This window comes from Notamacropus eugenii, chromosome 2 (genome assembly GCF_028372415.1).
Source record: "Notamacropus eugenii isolate mMacEug1 chromosome 2, mMacEug1.pri_v2, whole genome shotgun sequence".
In the NCBI taxonomy this organism is placed as follows: Eukaryota; Metazoa; Chordata; class Mammalia; order Diprotodontia; family Macropodidae; genus Notamacropus; species Notamacropus eugenii.
In genome coordinates, this window is record NC_092873.1 from 242,849,089 (window position 1) to 242,876,263 (window position 27,175).

At 36.5% G+C, this 27,175-nt stretch overlaps 1 protein-coding gene across 4 annotated transcripts in view; it reads left to right on the forward strand.

Moving 5' to 3' along the window:
• The window catches only part of PLEKHG1 (pleckstrin homology and RhoGEF domain containing G1), a 286,940-nt gene that overhangs the window by 232,448 nt on the left and 27,317 nt on the right, over positions 1-27,175 (forward strand). For all 4 annotated transcript variants that reach the window (XM_072643694.1, XM_072643693.1, XM_072643696.1 and 1 more), the window contains 4 exons: positions 3,591-3,691; positions 15,738-15,807; positions 20,331-20,377; positions 23,783-23,933. In XM_072643694.1, the coding sequence (XP_072499795.1) occupies positions 3,591-3,691; positions 15,738-15,807; positions 20,331-20,377; positions 23,783-23,933 (369 nt within the window). The remainder of the gene's footprint in view (positions 1-3,590; positions 3,692-15,737; positions 15,808-20,330; positions 20,378-23,782; positions 23,934-27,175) is intronic.

The following is a 27,175-nucleotide window of genomic DNA, read 5'->3' on the forward strand; positions in this document are numbered from 1 at the left end:
TTTGTTATTTTGTTTTTGCTACTACAGAGTGATAGAAGGAATATTTTGGTATATATAAGACATTTCTGTCTTGTCATTGACCTCCTTGAGTCAAAGGGTGTGATGACACATTTTAGCAACTTTTCTCATAGAATTTTTTTTCTACAAGAAACATCTTCTCTAGCACCCCTGACAGGTGGACATCCAATCTCTGCTTAAATATTTCCAGTAACTAGAAGTTCCATATTTAACAAAAAAAGTGGTTGATGAGAAAAAACTGGGAAATTCATTATGATTTTTCATAGAATTTGTTCCTGAAAGTGAAATAACCACAAGGACTGACAAGAAGCAAATGAAGTCAGTAAGTGATGTGACTTTGGGCCAATAAATTTCTCTGGTTTCTGTACTGTCATTAAGCATACAGCATGGACTGTTATCTGGGAGCTGAAACCTTTCATTATGGTTTCAGATGATTACAACTGTTAATATAGTATGTTCTGTAGTAGTTTTCAGTAACTGATTTAGGGCTAAAGTATCATATTTAAAAGACTTAATTAGGATTGGTGAAGGGAGCAAGTTGTGACCATACAACTTTGATCTGCTTTCAGCTGTGGGCTTTCATAAAGTTGGATTCCTAGCACTCTAGGCTCTGAACAATTTCAGAAAATAAGCATTCTTTTAATACAGTTTCTCTATACTATAGGCTTTGGTGTTTTGAAGTCTTTTCACTTGGAGGTGGGCCATGATTTGTTGGAGGGGAGCCATGGTTCTTTGTCCCTAGCCCTATTTGAAATTCTTAGTACTCTTTAACTCAATCCTTTCCTCACATGAGGAATTTAATATCTGGTTCCTACAAATCTAGCAAACCTTGAAGTTCAAGTGAGAAGGGAGGATTAGTTTTCCTTCTATAGCTTTCTGCAGCTGTCCTGGGACCCAGGCAGTGGAATTCAATATAACTAGATCAGGGATTCTTAACCTGGGATCTGTGGGCTTTTAAAAAAAGATATGTATATTTTAGTAACTATATTTCAGTATAATTGGTTTTCTTTGTAATCCTATGCATTATTATTTTATGCATCTAAAAACATTATTCAAAGAAGGGAGACCACAATCATCCTTCAAACTGATGAAGAAGTCCATACTCCCAAAAAGAACCTCTGAACTAGACCTTGTTGTGTCTCATCTTGTCTTATGATGTTTGTACTGGCCCTGCTTAGCTAAAGGCACTTTATATTTAATTTGGGGGAGTCATAAAAAAGTCAGACTTGAAAGAAACTAGAGAGATTAGTCAATCTGAACTTTCATCTTATATTAATCAGCAGACCAATGAAATCTTTAGCAGACCTGAACTTGCTGACCTAATCCTGCTAACAGCTAGTCCAAATACCAGCCCCCCCAAACTCTTGGAAAACACCCCAGGTTTGAATGGCCAAGAAATATCTGAAAAACAATTAAGGCCATTTGGTAAAGTGAACTAAGTTGACCTGGTTAAAAAATAAAATTTGAAGCTTTAAAATGATAATGTAGAGGAAATAGATTGTGCAGTTTTTTTTTCCTTCTGAGATTACTCTCCATTTATACGGTGTATGTCTTGTATGCCTGTTGTCTCTATTAGAATGGGAGCTCCTTGAGGGCTGGGATTCTGTCTTCATCCTTCTTTACCTTCCCAATGCTTAGCACAGTGCCTGGCACAGAGGAAGTGCTTAGTAAATCCTTAATGATGAGGAGGAGGATGACAGCGACATTGATATTGATCTGTATGTGCCATCCTACGAGCTGTTAGTAAGCTCCTTAAAATAAGATGCTATTAAGTTAAAATTTAATCATTTGCTTAAGTTCTAATTTTCTACCTCATACAATTTACCATTCAGTAAAAGAAGACATTTGGAAGTATGCTAAAATTTCACCTATCTTGTGTTTTTCAACAAACTGTCAGTCAGTACTTAGACTCAAAGCCTTCAAATGATGGTGCCTTTCACAGTATAACTGTACACACACACACACACGCACGCACGCACACGCACACCCCTTGCTTAGTCTTTGCTTTTGAATTCAGTTTTATTCTGCTTTGGTAATTAAGGTCCACTACTCAAATAATTACAAACCCAAAGGAAAGTCAGATGAGGTCCTGCTGGTGCTGGAGTTTGTAGCATTTACACTCTTGACTCCACAGACTCCTGAGGCTGTTGACTTCCTTTGCCTGGTTGCTGAGATGCAGACAAAACGTCAGAAGGCTGAGAAGCCCCAGGACCTTGTTCTCATTATTCATTATGCAAACATTGTTCAATGACCATGTGGGCTCCTTGAGGTTGCATTGGGATGGCAAGAAGGAAGAGCTAGCTTTCCTATTTGGAGAGAGAGCTTTGGTTATCACTGAAGTCTCTGGGTAGCATTGCTGTCCAACTCTCTGATTTTCAAGCAGGTATTCTTTTTGGCAAAGTTAAGAAAAGCTACTCTTATTTGAGGAATTCATCAGAAATTGAGATAATGAGTGTTGATTATAGAAGGGTATGAGAAACAACTGTGTGATGTACTTAAGTTTCAATTTTGCTTTCACTGGTGTATCAGAATATTATTGTGTTTGCTATCAGACTTTGGAATGCAGTTATGGTGTAAAGATTTTCATGCTCTAGTTGACATTTCATGGGGTTACTTCCTCAAAGTGAGGGGCCATGGAATGTTATGTTGCCCTTGGTTGAATGCCATACTACATTGTTCAGCTCAGGGTAGGGGGTTTTATTTATTTTTCATTTTACGTTATTTCAGCTGTTTTCACTTTTTCCTTTATTTTTTTCCTTCCTCCTGCAGAGTTCTTTTGCAAACATTACTGGGGGACATTTCATTATGAGCTCTTTTGACTAGTACCCTCAGACATAGGTATTGGGGGAACAGTTTTCCTCCATCTCAGCAGCTCAGATAGAGTTTCTAAGTTCAGACAGATAAAATTCAACCCACTGTGAATCGAAACCCTTATGGAAATCCAGGTTTTGTACAGAAACTTTTATTATATCAGAGAAAAAAATCTTTGAAGTTGACTGACTCATGTTTCATTAAATGTTATATACTTATAACCAAACCAACACCTAAAGTATATCATGCTGAGGTGTATCACTTAACAAAACATGTTGTTCATTTGTAAATGAATGTTTGAGTGAAAGACTTTTGAGAATTTTTATTTATTGAAGATTAATTTGAAAACAAATTGATTTTTAACTATTGCAGAATTGCATTGGAGAATATCATTAATCATTCAAAGAAATAATATTTTGTTATGAAAAAACTTTGACCTAATTAATTGTGGCTATTATACAGTCACAATGTCAGCGAAGTCTACATACAGTTTTCTGCAGGTGGATATATAAACATACATATTATTCGTGTTATTCACTATTTAATTTATCTCTTATTTTCTTGAGGTCAGGGAACAGGTAAGTATTGTTATCTTTAATAAAAGAATGACTATTTTCTCACAGTAGAATTACTACATGCATTACTGAAATGACAGTTTGAAACTGATATGAAGGATTCTTCTTACATAATTAAAGATAACTCCATTCTAGATATTGAAAAGGACAGGAGTTTTTAAGGTATCCCTCTCATTGATTTCACAGGATTATCTTGATTGTATCAAAGACCAATCCCGGCTTTCTCTGGGGGCTGAAGAAAGATCCGCCCTTTTTGGAAACATACAAGACATCTACCATTTCAACAGGTAAGTTAATACTGAAATATGGACAACATGAAAAACACCAGATTTATGTGGCCTAACTTCTTAAGGGATATAACACATGAAAACTGACCATCTGTAATCCTCCACTTTTCAGAGGATTACCATTCTTTGAAAACTTAAATCTGAGTAAGTACTAACATAGTTTCCTAAGTACAATATGTATTCTCCATCAAACCTCTTTTATCCTGCAGTCCTTGGGGAGATGATCTGAATATAGGTCCACAGAATGATAAAGGCTATTTTCTTTCCATAGCAAAAAAGCATGCATGCCCAAAGTTAGGAGATTATGGGTTTTCTCAAATAATTTTCTGGTATTCCTTACAGTATCCATTACAATTCTGAGCCCAAGGGTATTTGAAACATATTTCATTAGTTGATTAAAATAATTAAATCTGATTACAAAGCATTTTTGTACCATAACTCCCCTCAGTATTTAGAGAAAAATTATATCCCTTGGGTACAAATAGTCCAACATCATATTCCTGACTACAGTAAACATTTATTAGTTGCCAACCATACGCTAACTGGTGATCCAAAGACTAAACCAAAATTGTCTTTATAAATTTTGCATTCTACTGGGGAGAAATAGTACATTTAGAAATAAGTAAAGAGAATATATATGTGAAGAGAATATATATGTGTGTGGATATGTCTATGTATATATGTCCATGTATGTACAGAACAAAGAGACCTAACAACTCAAAGGATCTTTAAAAAGACCTCATGTAGGAGTTGGCATTTGAGTGAAACCCTGAAGTTACAGAATCTAAAAAGTAGAGATGTACCTTCCAGGCCAGAGAGACAAGAGTGCAAAAGTCATCAAAATGAGAAAATGAGTCTCATTTAAAGGGAATAGCAAGTAGAGAATTTTGGTTGGAAAGATGGCTGGTGCCAAATTACTAAGGGCTTTAATTGCTGAAAGGAGTATTTCTATTTGATAATAAATAAGGAGTCAGAGGAGCTTCTTAAACAAGAGAATGACTTATTCACACATGAGCACTAGGAATACTATTTTGATATCTTTATGGAAAATGGATTCTATGGAGGAAGACTGGAAGCAGAGAGATCAATCAGGATCCTTCCTGTTGCAATAGTCAGGGTGAGAGATGATGATGACTGGGTCTACAATGGTTGTGATGTGAATGGAGAGAAATGGAAAGGTGCAAGAAATGCTTGGTATTTTAGAGATTTGTTATTATGGGGGAGAGAAAGAATAAAGAATTGCTAATGATATCGAGGTTGAGAACTTGGATATCTGTAAGAAAAGTATTTGCCTGTACAGAATCAGGAAAAATAGAATGAGAAATGGGTTTTATGAGGAGAATAAGTTTTGTTTTGGACATGTTGAGTTTGAAATAGCTACAAGAAAATTATCTAAAGGGTAGTTGGTCATGCAGAAGCAGAGCTCAGGAATGAGAATATAGAGATGTGAGAATTACTTACAGCAAAGTGATTTTTGAGGCAATGGGAGCTGGTGAGATCACTAAGAGGATGGCAATATAGGGAGAGGACCTGAACCTGTGATTCCATTGGGGGAGCTCCTGAAAACTATCTTGACTGATGCAGGTAGGCACCTTTTCTGCAACTTACAGTGAGGTTAAATGACTTTTCCAGAGTTACAGAACCTCTAAATATCAGAGAAACACCCCTAAGCAGTTCTTCATACCTTTAAGACCATCTCTCTTTTCATTGTGCCACAGAGCTTTTATCCACTGAGAGAATAGGATGGAGAAAAAAAGAGGACCGAGGAGCCTTAGCATTATATTGTAATTTAGTTGGGTTCCTTCATGGTTTAATATTCTGTAGTCTTTAAAAAAACACTTATTATTATGGCATGATGTATGAAATGAAACAAGATTACAGTATATAAGGAACAAAAAGGGAAAAACAAATAATAAATACAAAAGGGAAATTGAAGGTTTATATTTTTATGGTGTTTTAGTAATATGTCATCATTAACAATATTTAATTCAAGTTCCCAGACAAGGCTAGAACCTGTTGCTTTTGATCCTCTGAGAAACCAGAATTGCGTCCTCTTCGCTTTCAGAATTTAGTGATACTGTCTGAAATGGTTGTATTTTGCTGTATCTTTGAAGATTGGACCATTTATTCCAGGGTTGTTTTTCACCCTTGCTGAAAGGTAAACATCATTATGACTCCATGAACTAGAGAAGGTAGAGCAATTCATTCCAACTCAGTAAACATTTATTAATCCCTCCCTGCGTGCAGAACATTTTTTGAGGGACTAACAAAGTGGCATGAGCTCTAGACCACATGGTACATATAGTAAAGTAAGAATTTAAGACACATGCAGTGAACTATAATCATAAGATTATAAACAATAAACATAGCTGACATTTATAAAGCATTTTGCATACACGGTTTCATCTACTATTTAACAAACTTTTTGGTTATGTGATATTTGTTATTCCATAGACAGAGTGCATCGGGGAAGTACAGAAAGTGCTCTGTGGGACATGTCATTCTTCATGCAAATAAGAATAAAATTTAGTTTTGTTGCCAAGAACAATTTTGCATTCCTGAATTGTCTATTATGAAGACCTTTTTTTGGGCTAATCAAACAGGACTAAAATAAACCTGCATCAGGGTTTAATGAGTAAAATGATGACACGTTATGATGAGATATCTAGTTATACATTATGATGAGATATACATATGGTTACACAATTTTGCATGTTTGCATGCACACGCACAATTCTGTCTCATTTTGAAGAATTTATTCCATTTAATCTCAAATTCTGGTCATCACCTTCAAGGGAATTGTTCTATTTCAGCATGAGTGGAAGGGGTTTTTTCTGTTATTTTTGTATTACTAGTCTCCTTTCTGTGGTTTTAAGTCTTACTTCTATAATGCAAATAAATTTTCAAGTACTCAAATATCTTCTTTTAGGTGATAACATTGCCCAGAAAATGTGGGGCTTTTTTTGGGTTACACACAGAATAAGGTTGTGAATACTACATTCCATAGTAATTGTGAGGTCTTCATTTGTATTTCTTATGTCAGTCATTTTAATAGGCATAATCGCACACTGTCCCAAAAGTTTTAGTGCAGTCTTAGACCATCAGTGTGACTGCATTAAGACTTTTAGGACACCTGGTATAAGACAAAACTATGGGTCTGTGTACGTTGCCACTTCTAGTTTGTTTGCAAGATTTTCCACACATGTGAGGTGAGACTTGAAACCTTATGATTAAGCCAGCCAAAAGGAGATGCTGATTGTTTTCCTCTCTGGATGCTTTAGTTGACTTCTTTGAAGTAATATTTCATGAATTCTTTTGTCAAAGATGATGAATATGCTTAATATGTGAATCTGTATAACTGCACATTCACATACACATGCTCACATATATGTAGCAGCCTTAATTGAAAGAGACAAACTTTATTGTGTATATGTATGTGTACATATATATATTTGGCATATAATTATATGTGTATTTATGTATATAGTTGCTTCTCATACAGTAATCAGCAAAACAGCTTAGAAGTCCAAGTCTGTGACAAATCCCTTAATGTCCAGAAAATTGGCATCATCAAAGGAATCCACTTATTCCCCTCTATTCTAGGAAGCAAAGGGGAAGAAATGCCAAATGTCTTTGGTACAACATCCTCTCCTCAGACTAGAACTTTTCTAAATGTTGATTTGAATATACCTGTAATCAGATCTCAGTGCAATAACCTCATCGTCTATGTGGACATTCCTGGAATGCATACTATCAAGTAAGTGAGCTTATCCCAGCATTCAAAATTTTCTCCATTTTTTGTAATTGGGTCCACATATGGATAATGTGATGCTGGCTGGTGGAGAACCTCTATTTTCTTAGTGTTAATTGTTAGACCAAAATTAGCACAAGTGGCAGAGAATCAACCCATACTTTGTTTCATCTTAGCCTCAGAGGCTTCACTGAGTGCACAGTCATCTTTGAATGAAAAGTCTTGCATCAGCTCTCCCTCCACTTTAGTCTTGGCTTAGAGATTTTTCAAATTAAATAATTTACCATCGGTGTGGTAGTTGACCTTGTTTTCGTACTCTGTTTTCCTACTCATTGAAAGTATCTGGCAACATCGCTGAAAACATCATGCTAAAAAGCATGGCAGCAAGCACACAGACTTGTTTCACATAGATGATGAGATTGGTACATGATTGCCAGAGCTAGCTCAGCACTTGGGAAGCTCAGAGCAAATGTGTGGGAGAAAAGAGGTTTTGGGCTGCCTACCAGAATGAAGGTCTACAGAGCCATTGTGCTGACTTCATTGTTGTATGCCTCTGAAATCTGGACAGTCTACCAATGCCATGCTGGAAAATGAAACTGATTCCATTCAAATTATCTTAGGAAAATTCTGAAGATCAACTGACAAGATAAGGTACTGGACACTGAGGTCCTTTCTTGACTTGAACTGCCAAGCATTCAAACTCTCCTGTACAAAGCACAACTCTGATGGGTTGGCCATGTTGTTCAAAAGCCAAACATACACTTGCCTAAAAGACTATTTTATAGAGAAGTCACACAAGACAAGTGCTCACTTGGTGGTCAGAAGAAGTGATACAAGAGCACTCTTGAGGTCTCTCTAAAGAACCTTGGTATCAACTGTGAGACATCAGAGGCATCCAGCATGGTGCGCCCATATTAAAGAAGGTACTGTGCTCTATGAGCAAAGCAGAATTGCAACAGCTCAAAAGAAATGTGAGATGAGCAAATTTAGAGACATCTCCCTCTCAAATGATCATATGAATTATATTGAAGGCTATGTTACAGCCTTCCAAGCTCATATTAATGTGATAAATCACAAGCAGACACACTGCACATTCACCTCAACATCATGATGTCATTTTGGTCCTCTTGGAGCATAAAGGACAAAGAACTGCAGGAATGAGGTCTCAGATAATAATGACCCCTCCTATGTACTTCATCTCTCTTTATACCTTTTAGTATCTAATTTCCTTCACATTTCACAGAAAGTTAGAGTTGGAAGAGAATACAAAGTCTCTCAAATCCAGCATGTAGCTGACTGAAGTAGAATTCCATCTATAACATGCCTGACAAGTGACCACCTTGGCTCGCTGACCTCCAGGGAGGGGGAATTCTGTTACTCCTTTGGATTGTTTTATTGTTAAGAAACTTTACTTCTATTTAGAGTAGAAAACATCCTCTTATCAAAAGCATTTTTCTCCCAAGGTTCTTTTCTCTTTGTCTTCTTCAGAAAGGATCACAGCAAAATTCCTTCCTTAAGTTCTTTTAAAATCAGAAATAATTTTTTCCCAAAATGAGAATTCTTCTCATTCAAATAGGCTACAGTTTATTGCTTCTAAAAACAAAATTAATTTAGGGCCTTCATCTTTTCTGCCTGTACCTTGTAATGAGAGGCGAGGCAGAGGACAGATAAAATTATATAGTCTGTTCTTCATCAGTAAGAATCAGCTTGTAATATTTTCTTGAATCTTTTAGTACACTTTGGCATCATCAAGTGTCTGTAATTCCCAGACAATAGTAGACATAGTCCTCCCTCATCCTTGTCCCTCCCCTTTCCCAGAAAGCAGCTTTCCTGGTCTGAGCTAATGTAGCTAGGAAATTTAAGGGGAATTTGGTGCTGTTTATAGCTCATTACATTTTATATTCCCATGAGCACATGGATCTCTTGCAGATGCTCCAAGTTCAGGTGCCAAATAATCCAGTTAGGAGGGTGGAGAGGGGAAGTGTTATATGGAGCCAATTTCAGATTTGAATGGGAGTGGCTCCCTTTTGGGATCTCATTCACAGTGGAGTACTGAAGTCCTCAAGGCCGTGGCATAATTCTTTTAACATTTACATCAATGGTCCAGAGACAATTTGATGGATCTGTTACTGTATTAGAGAAAGCATTTTTTTTTATTGCATGTACACACATGCGCATACATTCTCTCTCACTCTCTCACACACACACACATACACACACACTCACACACACACACACACACACACACTGAAGAATGCATTGAACTTCTCACCCCACCCCCTTAGCTCATAGCTCTACTAAAAAAGGAAAAAAGTATGATTGATTGGCAGGGTAAAGGAGAAATTATTCTAATCCTGAAGCCAGGAAAATTGTAATATTGTTAGTGTCTTGAGAGGGAAAATATAGTCTGTGACCTGAGTTTTCCTTTTATTACACTTTCATGATTTTGAAATAATATATGTCTGTATTTATATATTCCTTATCTACCCTTTTAGCTGTTTGAAGGCAGAGACTGTTTCTAGTACTGATTCTGTTCATCCACATAGCAAATACACTTCTGAACTCTTGGGTAAACAAAGCAGGAAGAGTGGGGCAGATGCTTGAGAGGGCAAGCACTTAGAGCTTGGCTAGATGCCAAAGATGCCAAGGTCATCCTCTGCATCCCAGGCTGTAGCCAGTCATCTTGATTTTTGTCCTGTCACTGGATTTATATGACTCTGGAAAAGAGAATGAAGCCAGTATCTTTGGGTGACTCTGTCTCATTTAAATCCAGTTCACATACAAGTTGACATCACCCATCATCCACTATTTTACCCTAACAACATGATATCATCGGTCTTTTCTCAAAAATGAAGGATGAACAACTAAGATAGAATATAAACTCTTTCTGACTGCCTAGCTGCAAATTGAAGGGCAAGAGGCAGAGATGAGGTAGTTCTAAAGTTTGAGATTCTCCAGGATTAGGGATAAGAATGTAGTGAAGGGGAGATTCTCTCCAGTGTATTCAGTTTCATAGCAACAGAGAAGACACTCTGGTTTGGTGGGAATGGGCTTATCAGAGTCCACAAACTCCACACCTCCTCAGGTTATTCATCTAATGGGCAGCAAACAAGTCCTCACTCCCTTCTTTGAAGCTTAAGACATGAATCCCACCTCTTCCTCTCTTCTCTGCTTGGGATGTTCCATTAACTCACTCACTTTCTTTCTTGTCCCCATTCTCTCTCCATTTTCTCTTCCTTTTCACCTTAATGTGTATTTGGTCCATTAGTCCATGGATCTGTGAGATATAACTGAGAATTCTCAGTCCCTTCCAAGAGTCTTCTTTCTACTTTCATATAGACTAACTGATTAAAGGGCAATGCCTTCCCATCTTTCACCCTTACTACTTTATTCTGATGACCTTCTTTCCCTGGATTCCTTGTTGGTATTTTGTATTTAGCAATAAAATGTCTTGTGTCTTATAGGAAGAGAAAACAAGAGGGAATGGGGGAAGAAGTGATAGGAATGGAAAACTGGCCCTCAGCTTCAAACCTGGGTTCAAAATCTGCCTCAGGAATATATTAGCTCTGTGATCATGAACAATTCAAATCTCAAACCATCTCAAAGCCTGTTTCCCCACCTAGAGAATGGGAATGCTTGCCCCATTTACCTCACAAGATTGTTGTGAGGAAAATTCTTTGCAAACTACTTATTGCTATATGAACAGGAGTTGTGATTGACTATGATAATGGTGATGATGATTAATAATAATAACTAACATTTATATAGCATTTACTACGTGCTAGGCACTGCACTTAACACTTCACAATCACTGCGCCATTTTGTCAACAAAAGGTAGATGCCATTACTGTCTCCACTTGGCAGATGAGGCTACTGAGGCAAACAGAGGTTAAATGACTTGCCCAGGGTCACACAGCTAGGAAATGTCTGAGGTAGGATTTGAAATCAGGTCTTTCTGATTCCAAGCCTGGCATTCTATCCACTGTGCCACCAAACTGGAATACATATTTTATTTTTTCATTATCTTTATCTCTTCCCTCTAACTTTCTGTTAAATCCATTGGACACAGTGGTCCAATTGTTTTCACTCACTCTTTTAATTTTGGTTGCCTTTAGTGATATGGGATGGGGAAGGATACTAGAAAAATCCATTTTTACCCTTCCAGCAAGACTTGTTGACAAAATAGCTTAAAAAAAAGAATTGCTGATATTAAGTCGGAGAAATGTAAAAAGAGAGTGAAATGGTAGTAAGTATGAGAAAGTACTAGTGAACACAAAAACACAGATATTGGCTTGAATTCAAACGCTTATTCATTTATACCCAGGGTGAATGTATAAGTCATTATATAATGAACCAGTCAACAGTTATTTTTTGAGCACCTACAATGTATAAGACAAGTGAATACAAAGAATTATAAGAAATGGACTTTGTGGTTAAGGAGCAGGCAGTCTCCTTGAAGAGATAAAAGATATACATATGAAAAGAAAACTAATAATGCAAGACACTAATTAAATACTAAACAGATTGTGTAGACCAATAGTCCCTCAGCATTTTAGAAATATCATCATCCAGCAAGACTGAGTCAGCCTTGGCACTCATACTTCATCAGTTCCTTCTGTCCTTCTGATTGGAGGGTGGTATAATGAACCCCAAAACCTCCATTTCAGGAAAGGGAACCAGGTCAGCCATTTCTTCATTTCCCATGTGGTTCCAGTCATGTGGACTTCTCCATCATGATACTGCAATGGATATCTTCTTTCCTTCCTCCCTCTAGGCTTCCTTTTGTGCTATCTTTACCCATTAGACTATAAATTCCTTAAGAGCAGAGATATCTTTCTTTTTCATATTTGTATCCCCAGAATTTAGCACAGTGCCCATCACATAGGAGGAACTTAATAAATGTTTATTGACTGATCATGCAATGCTTTGGTAAAAAAAAATTTGAACAGCACTCCAAACTATCTGTGTGTGTATGTGTGTGTTTGTCCTTCATTGCCAAAAAGGACCATGCCATCAGAGAAAAAATGACATGACTTGCACTTGACTTTGTTTTGAGTGAGGGAGGGCTGTGCAGGTCACCAGCCTCACTTCTCCTCCGGAGCCATCTGAAACCAGTGACCAGATATTCATCAGGATGACTGGAGATGACCCAGGATGAGACAATTGGGATTAAGTGACTTGCCCAAGGTCACACAGCTAGTGAGTGTCAAAATGTCTGAGGTGAAATTTGAACTCAGGTCCTCCTGACTCCTGAACTGGTGCTCTATCCACTGCACCACCTAGCTGCACCCAATATATGTATATGTGTGTGTATGTATGTATATATATAATGTTCATTCATAAATTATATGTATATGCTACTATATTAATATCACATGCATTACAAAACAATTGCAGAAATTAAAAGATGAAATAAAGACAGTATTTGCAACTTATTTTTATTCTGTCTTGCAAAAAATATTTTTTGCTCTCATATTTTTGAAAATCTTAGTTTGATATTTTTTGACCCCACAAGTATAAAATCTGGTTCTAAGTTTTGTTTATTGTGATGCTTTGTTTTTAGAGTTGTCATAGCTGAAAAAGACACCTCACAAAGATACATCAATTCCAAAGGAAGATGTGCATTAATGGCTGCACTGACTGGGATGGTACTCATTTTTTCAATCCCATCTACCAATTATGCCCAGGCTTTTGTTGCAATTGAGCTAGTACATTTCCATCTTCCCTGATGTCAATTCATTTGTTCAAGCAAATTAATTGGAAGATGTTACATTTTTATATTTTTAGTAAATGGGCTCAAAACCTATTAAAGTTTTTCATTTTGAAGCTTTTTTTTAACCTACTAGAAAATCCATTTCCAAATTTAAGTATATAGACATGGAAATTTTTACAAGTCATTAAATCATATATCTAGGGAGCACCTTAGAAATCATCTAGTCTAATCCCTTAGTTTTATAAAGGTTGAAGAAACTGAGGACAAGAGTAGTTAAATGACTTACCCACAGTAACAAGACAGTGCTTTTGACAACAAAAACTTACTTCCTAAATGTCTTAACTATGATAGCTTCCTACTAGCATTAATTAATATCTCAAGGTACAATACATGCCTAGGATAAAGCTCATTGTTAATGATAGAGGATGTAAGTTCATATTTCATATAGTCTTGATAATTTCAAATTTGGTGGTAGAGGGTTGACTTCTTATCAGTTATGATGAGGTCATAAGTATTTTTACCTAATTACATGACTGATAGGGAACCTGTCCTAGAAGTCTCCTCTTTGCCATTTTCTCATTGGCTTTTGTTCCCATCATTAATACCATCTTCAATCTAGAGTTTCTTTGTAGATATCATTTTAAGCCAATTTACCCAAATTAACATGATAGACACTGGCCTATGCATTGAGAATAGAAAGGTAAAAACACTCTCTTCCCTCAAGGAGCTCACATTCTAATGGGGAAGACAACTGGAAAATAACTTCTGTACATACAAGATACATACAAAATAATTGGAAAGTATTCCCAGAGGAATGGTGTGGAGGGAAAAAGGAGAGGATGACCTGGAAAAACCTCTTGCAGAAAGTAGAATTTTAGCTGAGTCTTGAGAGAAGTTAGGAAAAAGGAGGATGTGAGGAAGAAGGAGAGTAGATTCCAGTCAGGAAACTGACCAATGTAAAGACAAGGAGTTTAGGGATGGAGTGTCCTTTGCGCATAATAGTGAATAATGTAGCTGAATTGTAGAGTTTGTATAAAGACTACTAGAAAGATAGGAAGAACACAGGTTGGGAAATGCCAAACAGAGGATCTTATATTTATTTCTGAAGGTAATGAAGAGCCACTGGAGTTTACTGGAGGTGTCATGACTATAAGGAAAATCAGTTTAGAAACTGACTCAAGGATGGTATAGACTAGGAAGAGACTTGAGGCAGAAAGAGTAATTAAAAAGTGTTTTTAAAATAATCCAGGTAAGAAGTAATGAGGGCCTGTATTAGGTGGTGGGAGCTGTGTTAGTGGAGAGGAGGGAATGTACAGGAGAATGTTATGAAGTTAGAAATGACAAGTTTTGGCAATAGATTGGACAAATGGGGTGAAAGTGAGTGAGGAAAAGTGAGGAGTTGGAGATGACCATGAGGTTGTATGCTTGGGTGCCTAGAAGGATGTTGTTGGTACCCTTGAAAGTAACAGGAAGGTTAAGAAGAGAGGAGAATAGAGTGAGAGGAAAGATAAGTTAGTCCATTAGTCAACAAGTATTAAGTATTTATTATGTGCCAGGCCCTGTACTAAGTGCTGCAGATACAAAAGAAGGCAAAAATGAGTTCCCTTCCCTTGAGGATCTCACATTTATTTTAATGGGGGAAACAATGTGCAAGCAACTGTGAGCAGGGTAAATTAGAGGTAATTTCTGAAGGATGGCAAAGCGGGAAGGGAGGGTTAGGGAAGTCTTCTTGCAGAAGGTTGGATTTGAGCTGAGATGGCAGGAAGTAGAGGCAAGGAAGGAGAGGAATGCGGAGAGATAATAACAAGGTATGAGCTGTGAGATGGAGTGTAAAGGAAGAGCAAGACGGTCAGTAATGTGAGATCATAGTGTATGCTCCAGGTAGGACACATTGAGTTTGAGATGCCTGTGAGACTTCCAAAATATCCAGATGACAGTTGGTGATATGGAACTAGGTGGAGTCAGGAAAGAAGAAAATTTGAAAACAGTATTTGACATCAAATCCTGTGACTTTAAGATCAATACCCTTTTTTAGAGTATGTGTCATGACCATTGGTCAGAATTACTTATCATTTGCTGAGTGATAGAGTGAAAAAACCTGCTATTACCTGATCTTTGTGATTTTTTTAGTATAAATCTGATTTTTGTTATGGTATTCAAGGTGGCTATCATATTTTGCAAAAAAAAAATAAGCAATTGCAGTATTTTAACTCATAAAGATAATAATAACAGTAACATTTATGTAGTGTTTTATGGTTTACAAAACAATTCCAAACTTTTATTTCATTTTGTCCTCACAACAACCCTGGAAAGTAGGCATTATTAACAGTACCCCCATTTTATAGGTTAGGAAACTGAAGCAGACAAGGGTTAAGTGGTTTGCCCCAGAATCACACAACTAGTATCAAAGTATCAGGGTCTGAATTTGAACTAGGTCTTCCTTACTCCAGGTTCAGCACTCTATCCGCTGTACCGCCTAGCACCACAAACTGCCTTGTATCTACTTAGGTGAAATATCCTTCATTATGAAAGATTGCAAATTAACTTCTTTTTTACTTGTTTTTGTTTTTCATTGTTATTAGTGGACTTTTGCAAGATTTGGAAAACTGCGAAAATGATCCTGTGGCCATAGCGGAATGTTTTGTATCTAAGGTAAGAATGATCTGTTAGTTTGTACCAACGGTAACCAGCAATAATATAATTGCTTCTGTTTTATATTAAAATAATAGTCTGTTTCTTAATGGCTAAATTTTATAATTGCATTTTTCTACAAGGAAAAAATATCAATGACAGACAAAGAGAATCTTATTATTTTAATAGATGCAGTTTTGTAATTGGAATAAATTGCTCATTTTATCTCATGAAAAAACTATAAGCCTTTGAGGGATAGGGGAGAGGCAAGAGTAGAGGAATGTTAGAAAATAGGACTATGTTTCAGCAGGTGATTGGAAGAGGCATGTGTGAAAAATCATAAGATAGAAAAAATTAACATCTTCATATATATAGGATCCATGGAGCTAAAGATGATAGATAGATAGATAGATAGATAGATAGATAGATAGATAGATAGATAGATAGATAGATAGATAGAGCAAGCACTTATTAATTATTTACTTTATAACAGACTTTGTGCTGAGCACAGGGCATACTAAAAAAAAGCATAATAATTCTTGCCCTCAAGGAACTTCTTGGCAGATGGCACATAAAGGGGCACTAGAAAATGTTTACGTGGTGGATGGAAATTGAGGTGGGAATGGGGAATGGCTTAGCATTGAAATGGCTGAGAAATTCTTGAATCTGGAGAAGATAAGACTATAGTTGATGTATCTGAGCCCAGAGGAGTTTGAGGGGCCGATAAAGAAAAAGAATAGTGTTTCCCTCAAATTTCCAGTAATTTACATAGGCTTCAAATAATGGATTATTATACTGCAAAATCTTTGAATCTGCCTTTAAAAAAAATAAATACTATGTGCCTCCAGAGAAAGAACTGATAAATAGAAGTACGTAAAGAATAGTTTTACACACACACACACACACACACACACACACACACACACACACACATACCTATTTGTGTGTAATGATAGTCATCTCGAAGGTGCAGGGTGGGGGGAAGGGAAAAAAGAAATTTACATGATAATTTTCTTATATATATATAATTTTCTTATGTATATGAAAGAAATAACAAGTTGTGCATAGTAGCTTGCAGTTTCATGTACAATCATCTTGTTATGGAAATACTTGTTTTATTACATAAATTAAAAAATAAAACTTTTAAAATAGGGTATCACATAGCTTGTGCAATTGTGGTAAGAGTAGCTTTGAACTCTCAAATCCCATAATAGCGTAGCATCTAGCCCCGCTTCTTCTCAAATTGGTCAATGTCATACAAATAAGCTGAACGTAATCCTAAGTGGGGAAGCCCTCTCCATAACCCTCTCCATAGCCACTATCCAAGGTCTATAAACTGTGAGAGTGGTTTTTAATCCAAACATCCCACCCTGTATTTTATTACAGTTTTTAAAAAATGATTGTTTCTCTACGTGTGAAGCAAAAGGTAACTACAAACATAGATTCATTATTCTTTTCACAATTTACCTATGTGTCATAATTAGTCATTATAAAATAATGAAGGGTTGGGGCATAAAAAGAGGACAGAGAAACAGGTCAAAAGGATGCCCTTAACCATCAAAGAAGGTATATATGTTCAAGGAGCCACAGACCATCAGCTATACAGAAGAGTTCGGAAACATTTAGCTTTTAATGGTAACTGTAATCAGGGGCAATGATTAAAGGGGTGGGAACATAAGCTTAGCCCTGGCTTAATTATTCACATAAAAGTTTGTTTATATACCCCATTGGCATTTCCCAAGCCTTCTTCTTCATTATAACGTTGCCAGGTTTAATTAGAAGGCTTACTTAAGTACTCCACACATTTACATGTAAGGAAGGCACTGAGGGATTTTGGTTCTGGCATGGAACACTTTTCACTCAGCACCCTGATATTTAGGAGCTGTTAGATTTTCTGAAGCCAAACCAGCTGTTTTACCAGGGGAGGCATAGAAGATTACTTTAAATTGAGCAGGCCATTAATGAAAGATGTTAAACAGGTTCCCACTTTCATGTGAATCACTGGTGCCTACACAGGGATTCATTTTTGACCTTTTTCATTTGGGGGGTGGAGTAGGGATTTTTAGGTTAAATGAAACTTTTTCTACCAGAGAATAATGTAATTGTTCCTTACCTGTTCCTTGAAAAAAGAGGAGAAAGCTCCCATGGTAGAATTGTTGACTAGTAATGGAAATGGAAATTCTTTACTGAAGAACTTAGTTATCTCACCACCTTTAAGATGTCGTCTTCCATTTCATGTGCCATCACACTCTTCCATCTCTCGCTAGCCCATATCCCATCCCACTACAATAGAATTTGCCCTCCAAAATGTCAGTTATGTTCAGTTAAGTCAATGTGTTAATTCTCAAGGGCCTTTGTAGTTTAGGTCAATTAGAATATTATAAAGGAAAACTCCATCCTTGCTTAACTTATTATAGAATACTTTCAGATATGTTTGTGAAAAATTATGCATAACTTTTTTTTAATAAATGAGTTATATACTTCTAAGCTTAAATTAAATCTGTTGAAATGTTTAATAATAACCTCTAAGTTGTCATATTTATAACTGAGCTTTGCTATGTCAAGCTTATTTAAAGTATGCTCTAAATTCTGGATTTGAATAGTTTTTGGATTAATTTGGATTAATGTAAATCTATTATTCCTGCAGCTAGGTGGCACAGTGAATAGAGTTCCAGACCTAGAGTCAGGAAGACCTGATCCAGAATCAGATACTAGCTGTGTGACCCTGGGCAAGTCACTTAACCCTATCTTCCTCAGTTTCCTCATCTATAAAATGAGCTGGAGAAGGAAATGGTAAACCACTCCATTATCTCTTCCAAGAAAACCCCCAAAATGGAATCATAAAGAGTCAGACACAACTGAAATGACTGAGTAACACAACACTATTGTATTTATGTGGATATTTGTAGGTAGGTGGCATAGCAAATAGGGTGCTGGACTTTGAATCAGGGAGAGCTGAGTTTGAACCCTACTATAAATACCTAACTCTGTGACCCGGGAAAGTCATTTAACTGCCCAGTGCCTCAATTTCACCCTAAAATCAAGGGTCTGGATTCAGTGACTTCCAAGGTCCCTTGCCACTCCACTGCTAGTTTCCCTGTATATATGTTTATAATTGATAGTTTGCATGTAGTTTATAATTAAAGATGATGAACAGTATCATTTATATAATCTTAATCCACTTCATTGTAGTCTTGACTTCAAAAGGCTGATTACTGTTATTAATGCTTTAGTGAAAATTAAGCAAATTAAACTTTGTCACAATTCTAAGTTTGGTGTCTATTTCAGGGCTATAACCGTTCTTCCAAGAATGTTCCATAATAGGTTGTAACTCAGAACTCTGTATCTGAATGGTGTTTGAGCACCTGTAAACATCCATGAAAAATATTGCCATTGGCAAAATTATTCCAAGCATGCAAGATTAAGTTAACTAATGCTAAACCTGAGGCTTTTATCCAGCTGAGTATATTTGAGGAACTCATTGACAGAAAAATGTATTATTTACTCCCTTTTTGGAAAATGGCATAGCTATGATAAATCAGTCATAAATTGATTTGTACAGAAAAAGACTTTTTTAAAACATAAAAGATTAAAATGTAGCCCTAAAGATTGACATTGAATAGTTCGTCCCATGTATAAAATTGGCTCTGAGAATTCAGTCAGTCAATAAGTATTTATCAAGCACTTACTTTGTGCCAGCTACTCTGCTAAATTCTGGGGTACAAAGAAAGACCAACTCAGCCCCTGTTCTTAAGGAACCCATTATTTAAATTTGGTTTTATGTGTGAAATGGAACGATGAAACTGTACAGCCAGAAAGTGAAAGAGCCTTGTATAGTCTGAAATGAATGTTTTTTATATAACGCAAAAATTGTAATTCTTTTTCTTTTTGGAATTCTATTTAAATTTTTTTCATTCTTTAATTCCCTAGGTTGCCAAAATCTGTTTTCTTGTGGTATTTTCTATCAAAAGGAGAAACTTTGTCCCATTCCTTCCAAGTGCAGGGCCCTACTTTGCCTTTTCCGCTGTTTCTTTGCTACAGCATCACTGTTTAAGGCTGAATCAGGTTGACTTGTTCAAGGGATTGTCAAGAAAAGACTGGTTAACTAAGAGCACTATTGAAAGAGTCATTCGTCATCCTTTAAACTAATTAACTGAAGGGAATTATTGTGAGATGATTTTTTTTCTTGAAATTTATTGTTGCTGTTCCATTATTTTAGTTGTGCCTGACTCCTCATGACCCCATTTGGAGTTTTCTTGGCAAAGACAATGGAGTGGTTTGGCATTTTCTTCTCCAGCTCATTTTACAGATGAGGAAACTAAGGCAAATAAGGTTAAGTGAGTTGCCCAGTGCCACACATTTGAGACCACGTTTGAACTCAAGTCTTCCTAACTTCTGGGCCAATAGGCACTCTGTCCACTCCTTCACCTAGCTACCCATTGAAAGTTTCAACTATATGTATGTAGAACCTGAAATGTATCCTTTGTCTTTAATTATTACTTTGGTCTTTGTTTACTTAAGTCCTAACTTTTTTTCTCTTGCAGAGCGAAGATTTTCACATTTATACACAGTATTGCACCAATTATCCAAGGTAGATATCTGAGACACAAGGAAAATCTGTTACTTACAAATAAGATTTACCCTCTCTACCTGAAGAAAAAGGGGTATGAGAAAGACTTCCTGGGTAGAGTGGTATTTGATATGGGCTTAAAAGAGTGGGTAAAAAAATCAAAAGGGGAAACAGGCTAAAAATGCATGAAAAATCACTTGTTAATGTACTGATACTTTAAAAACAAAAACAGTTTCCCAAAACTAAATCAGTAAATTCTTCTGTATCAATTCTGATTTCTAAATCAATCTTAAAGACAGCAGAATCTTATGGAATGAGAATATTCTATAAAGCCAAATTAATTTGTGGCTTGCTTGAAAATTGTTGAAATGTGATTTTTAATAATTGATCAAGTGCACAATTCTCTGGAGTCTAAGGATACTTAGTCTAAGGATCTGTTGTCAACATCCATGAAGGTAACATAGCTAACAGCCATTTATTAAGCAACTTCTTTATTTGTGGAACTTTTAATTCATAAACAGAACAAAAAAAAACAGGTCCTAGCCTCAAAGAATTAACACTCTGTTCTAGTGATACATCATGTAAATCGATAAATATATAGATGATCATTTGAGGAGGAGAGAGCAGTAAGGGAAGAAAGTACATGACCTGAGCTTTGAAGAAAGCTAGAGAGGCTGAGCATGCCCTCCCAAAGCATATTTAAAAAGCAGAGTGTGCCCCCAAGTGTGCATTTTGCAACCTCTCTAAGATGTGTAATTTTTTACCAGATCTTCCCATAATTTATCTGTGATGAATCTATGATCTATTTAATCTATTATAGGCTTTCATTCAGATTCTTTTCCATTGATGGAATTCAGGCTGTTTCATTTGTCTCTTGTTGTCACTATCTAACCTATTTCTTTTATTGATTACACGTTTCCTTGATGTCTTTAATGCCTCTTCTTTCATGCCTTTTTTGCATTTCTCCATCTCCCTTTGGGTAACTTGAAATTTAGATTATTTGGAAGACATGATATTCTATGACATAGCTGTGTTGCATTACTGCAAGAATGTGTGGAATTGAATGAGAAGAGTGTGTGTGTGCCTGTGATTTCATAAATGTGGGGAATTCATAGGATAGAAACGTCTTTCACCAATATAGATCAATAACATCTTTGTAACTTTTAGTCTTGTATAATTTGTTGCCTGTGACACTGAAAAGTTAAGTTACTTACTTATAGCCACACACATCCAGTATGTGTGGGCAGGACCTGAACCCAGATCTTCCCAACTCCAAAGCCAGCCATCTTTCTACTATATTTCACTCTCTTAGCACCCTAGTAATATTGGTGTTAAAGGAAAAAAAAGAGAGAGGAGCTTGATATCAAAGAAAGCTTTGCATAATTTCCCCAAAGCAATCCAGTCTTCTTGTCCTCTCTTATTCAGTTATGAGCCTAACTTATTTGTCCATTTGCAGTGATTGTCCACTATAACTAGGCTGATGGACTAACCAGTGGGTTGCTTATCCAACTAATTCTAAGCCTAGTCAATAGACATTCTTCATCTACTTGGTTTTTCCTATGTAAACTCTTAGATCCATTTTTTTGGGTGGTGTTCCTAGACTAGGCCAGACCCAGGCCAGTCCTCTGGTAGTTTGTCTTCCATTTTGGATGAAAATTGAGATACTCAGTTCATTCAGTAGTTAACAAAAAGAGACGACTTAGTCATAGGGAGAGAAATATATTCAACAAGGATATGTACTGAGGATACCGTGAACTAATTCAGCTGAGTGAAACTCTCCTGCCTCCGAAGTGACCACTGTGGTCCACCAGCCAAGCAACAAAGCAGATCTGGAACTCCTTGAAACTGTTTTATATTATGTGGTCAACTAGCAATTTCAACATTCTTAGTCTTTGGGCCCCTGGTCAAAATCAATCTCAAGGATATTTTCAATACTTTAAGGAAAAACTAACCTAACTTGGAGGGAATAAGATGTTAAGATATTGCTCCCACCACAGGTTGAGATGGATCCCACTGAGGAGGCTTGGTAGTATTCTGACGATTAAATCTATATGGTGGCATCCATAAATAGAAGCATTCCAGAGGATGAGTGGAATTCCTCTTTTATTGGGACACCCCATACACCATCCTTCAGAACCATGATGAACACCTTTGGCAAATATATTCCTTGTCATTTTATGTCTCTCTTGGTACTGATAATGAGAGCATCACTAAACGAATTTCTCTCTATGGTTTCTTCTATAAAGGAATCTCACGTGACCATGATACATGCTTGGGAGGCACCTTGTTGGGCTCTCAGCTCTTCTCCTAAGTTTGGTACCAATATCTGCTTCTGTAACTGCATCCCTCAGACAAGATAGTGAAGGTTGGAGTCAATGGTTTTGGCTATTGGGGGTACCTGGTGATCTTTCTCATGGGTTTCCTTAAAGCACAATGTACCTGTATTTGCTTTCTTGTAATAATTTATCACTTTTAACTGCTGCTATTCCTTAGAACGTAGTAATTATCTGTGGTGAAGTTATATTTTTAAGTGACCTTATTAGTAATGAAAATTTTTCTTTTTAAAAATAGAGTGGCTATATTTAGAGATTTTTATGCCCACAAAGACTTTATTTTATTTTGTTATATGCCTCATGCTTCAAAGTTGGGGGGAAAAAAAAGCCCAAACCAATAGCCAGTTAATAGTATTTGAGAACCCATTCAGTGAAGAGCACTTAGCTAAAGCATGAGAAGAACACAAAGGAAATTGAATAGACACAGACCCTGCTTACACGGAACATCTTCTCTCATAAAACTAGGAGCGACCTAAGAGGTCATCTAGTTTAACCCCTTTGTTTTACAGATAAGGGAGTTGAATGCTGGGGCTTCTAAGATCACTCCCAGCTCTAAATCTATGATTCTATGAAATAAGTAACTCCCCAGAGCAGTATAACAAGTGCAAATTAACATAACACAAGTGGTATATAAATATCGGGGAAAAAAGAATGTGAAGAAAGAACAACTAATTAGGTACAATTATTAAGGGTGAATATTGAGCAGGATTTTGAAGGTGGTAATGAAAATAGATTGAGAGAACTAAAAAAGGCATTGAAAGTCAATGGTGTAACACATAGAGAGATAGGGGAAAGCCCCTTATGCCACTACCTAACTACATAGTTTGATATTGATGGCAGTGTTCCTTTTGTTGTAGCAAAGCCCATGATTCCTGTCTTAATTAATTTGTGAGATGCCATGTATTTCAGCTGATCTCATCATCTAATTAGCAGATGAATTAGTTTGACTGTTCTTTTAAATCCAGGTACCATGATGTAGAATGCCCCAACACAGTCTCACAAATGATCATCTTCAGATGACATGCTTAAATGATTTAGTAAGTAACTCAGTTATTGACGAGTCTGCTCTGTGCATCATGGGTTTTATTTGCAGATCAGTAGCCGTGCTAACAGAATGCATGAGGAACAAAATGGTAGCCAAGTTCTTCAGAGAACGTCAGGAAACTCTCCATCACTCACTGCCTTTAGGATCATACCTCTTGAAGCCCGTTCAGCGGATCCTCAAGTATCATCTGCTTTTACATGTAAGCATCTCCAAATTGTAAATTCTTTATGCCTAACATACTTGAGTGCATTTTAATATGCAGGGATGGAGTTTAAGGGGGTTTTTTTTACACTTTGAACTGATAATAAAAATCACTAAAAAGCTGAGAACATGTAGAAATGTTTTCCTTGTCCATATTTTACAGTTGACTAATACTTTTTAATTAAGAAATTTTAGAAGTACAGATACTGAGCATGCAGTGTTGTTGATATGTCCAAGGAATGAGGTGGGTTTTTGGCTCTGTGATTCATCTCTTGCTTGGAAGAATCACCTGGCAGACTACCAATGCCTCTCTGGGACCCTTGACATTTTTTTAAATGTCATTGGTTACCAGGCATGTCCTATGGCATGATCCTGCTGGGTGGCTTCTGCATCATATAGGAAGTTATAATCTAAAAGAAAGCAATTGCTTCCTACATACCAGATTTAGTGGGTGGTTTGGGAAGGAGAGCTATTTATTTGTCCTGGGTTTGATTAGATGTGGTAGTAACCGACAAGGAGAAAAATGGGAACAGGATGAGTAGCGAACAACTCATTAAGTTTTGTTCTCAGTAATGCTTAAATGCTTAAATAAATTTCCCTGTTTTATTTTTCAATACTTTTTACGCTGTTTTAGATAGCTTTGTAGATACAAGATACCTCTCCATAATCCTCTCTCAGTTTATTTTAATAATAAAACAATCAGGCCTAAGGCAAGGTAGGTTTTTTTGGTGCAACATTTTTGGACATGGAAGAATCAATTAATCAACAAGTATTTGTCTGCCAAGAACGCTGCTGGTCACTGGAGGACACAGAGACAGAAATGAAACAAGAGTTCCTTGCCTAAGAGAACATATAGCGGAAACAGAGCTCTGTGTGTGTGTGTGTGTGTGTGTGTGTGTGTGTGTGTGTGTGTACACAGATACACAATACATATGGAGTAGATAGTAGATACAAGTTAAATTTAGAAGGGAAAGGAGAATGAACTGGTAACTGGGGGCAACAGGAAAGACCTCATACAGAACATAGCACTTGGGCTGAGTCTTGAAGAAAACTAGGGACTCCAAGAGGCAAAGGTGGGTAGGAGGAAGAACATTCTAGGGATGGGATATAACCAGTTCAAAGGCACAGATATAGGAGATGGCCTTGGAAAAACATGTGGAAAAACAACCAGAAAGCTAACATGGCTGAATTGTAAAGTACATGAACAAGAAAGGAGTAAGATATAATAAGGTGGAAATGGGTATAATGAAGCTAGGTTGTGGTGAACTATAAATGTCTCTAGAACAAAATACCTTACAAGTAGCAGAGAATCATCTTAGAGTCCCTTCATCTAACCCTTCACTTTGTATGTGAGGAAATTTAGACTGTTCTAGTCAGAGAGGATTTGAACTTAATTGGCAAGCACTGATTGTGCCAACTACTGACATTTTTGTTGGCTGTCTGCCACATCTACAATTCTCTCCCTCCTTATCTCCATTTTCTGTTTTCCCTGACTTCCTTTAAATCTCAGCTAAAATCCTACCTTCTATAGGAAGCCTTTCCAAATTCCCTTTATGATTTTGCCTTCCCTCTCAGATTATCCTCATGTTATGCTGTTTGTGTCTGTCAGTCTTTCTCTTTCTCTCTGTGTGTCTCCTTCCCCTCTCCATATGCATGTGTGTGTGTATATGTAAAATCTACATTCTAACATCTTTCTCTCTGTGTGTCTTCTTCCTCCCTCCATATACATATGTGTATGTGTGTGTGTACATGTAAAATCTACATTCTAACATCTCTATATGATATATAAACAAATATATAGTACTCTACTGATAATGTATTTAATTTTAGCTAATTAGTAATATATTTCTTAACGGATTATACTATGATAATATACACTATTAGGATATATTTTGATAGATTAAATATATCCTATATATAATATGTACCTTGCTTGTACAGAGTTGTTTGCATATTGTTTCCCCATTATACTGTGACCTTCTTGAGAAGAATTTGTTTTTTAGTGTTTCTTTATATCCCCAGCACTTAGCACAATGCTTGGCACAGAGTCGGTACTTAGTTTATACTTTGTTGCCTGGCTGACTCTCATTTTCTGTGCTAAGGGCTGGGGATACAAAAACGAAGCTTACATTCTGTAGGGGTAGGAAGTGGGGAATATTGAATGTACATAGATACATAGATAGTAACATAGAAAGAAAAGACAAGGGAAAGGGAAGGAAGGAAGGAAGGAAGGAAGTCTAGAGAGGGACTGCACTAGCAGTTGGGAGCATGAGGAAGGGATTATAACAATAATAATGATACTGTATAAAATATTCAGTTGCATGCTGTAATTCCTTTGTTCTTTTAATAGGAAGGTCAAAATTATGCTACATAAAAATCTATGTTTTTTCTAAATTTTAGCTAATTTTCCTCCTAAGCTAATTTTATTGACAGAATGACTCTAATTTACTAATTTTTCTTTGAAAACTATTTTGGAGCCTCTAAATGGATTGGTTTTATTTAAGTTCAGCTTATATTGGTTTAGGCCAGATTGTGGTTTTAAAACTATATAATTATAGTTGGGGCCAGTTATATAACAAGACAGACAGTTCACCTGGAATTACTCAGCTAGGTTTGCTTGCCCTGAAAGTTCATCTTTTGAGACTTCTTTGACCTTGGAAACACATCATCAAGTATTCTTAATTTCAGAATTAATCTCTGCAGGGCTACGGCAACTATTCACTTACTGACTATTCCATCATCTAAACAAGTCTTGAAAATGTCAAATTGTACCAGCAATCCCACCATGGCCTCACCCAAGACTAGCATGGCCACATTGAACAGCTCCCTCTCTCACTATGACCTTCCAGTCAGTAGTATTACCTGACTGATTAATGTAGCATCTAAATAGGATGGTCCCAGTGCAATATTTTTTTTTAATCTTACTGAAGTTAATATAATAAAAGTTCTTTTGACAAGCTGTGAGGAGACTGGAGAATGGAGAAGAAAGAGCAGTAGAAGGGGTCATCCTAAAATAGTAGCTAAGCTAAAAGTAAATTATGTTTCTCTGTGTCATATAAGTTGGCATATTATGATTGATTTGTGTATGTCCTCTCATAAATCCATAATACTTGAAGCAAAATAATGAAACCATATTGGGAGGACCCATCTAAAAAGGAATCCCCTTGCTATATTGTCTGTTCTGAAATAGAATGGATCCTTTCTTAGTATAATAATAGTTATAATAATAATAATAATACT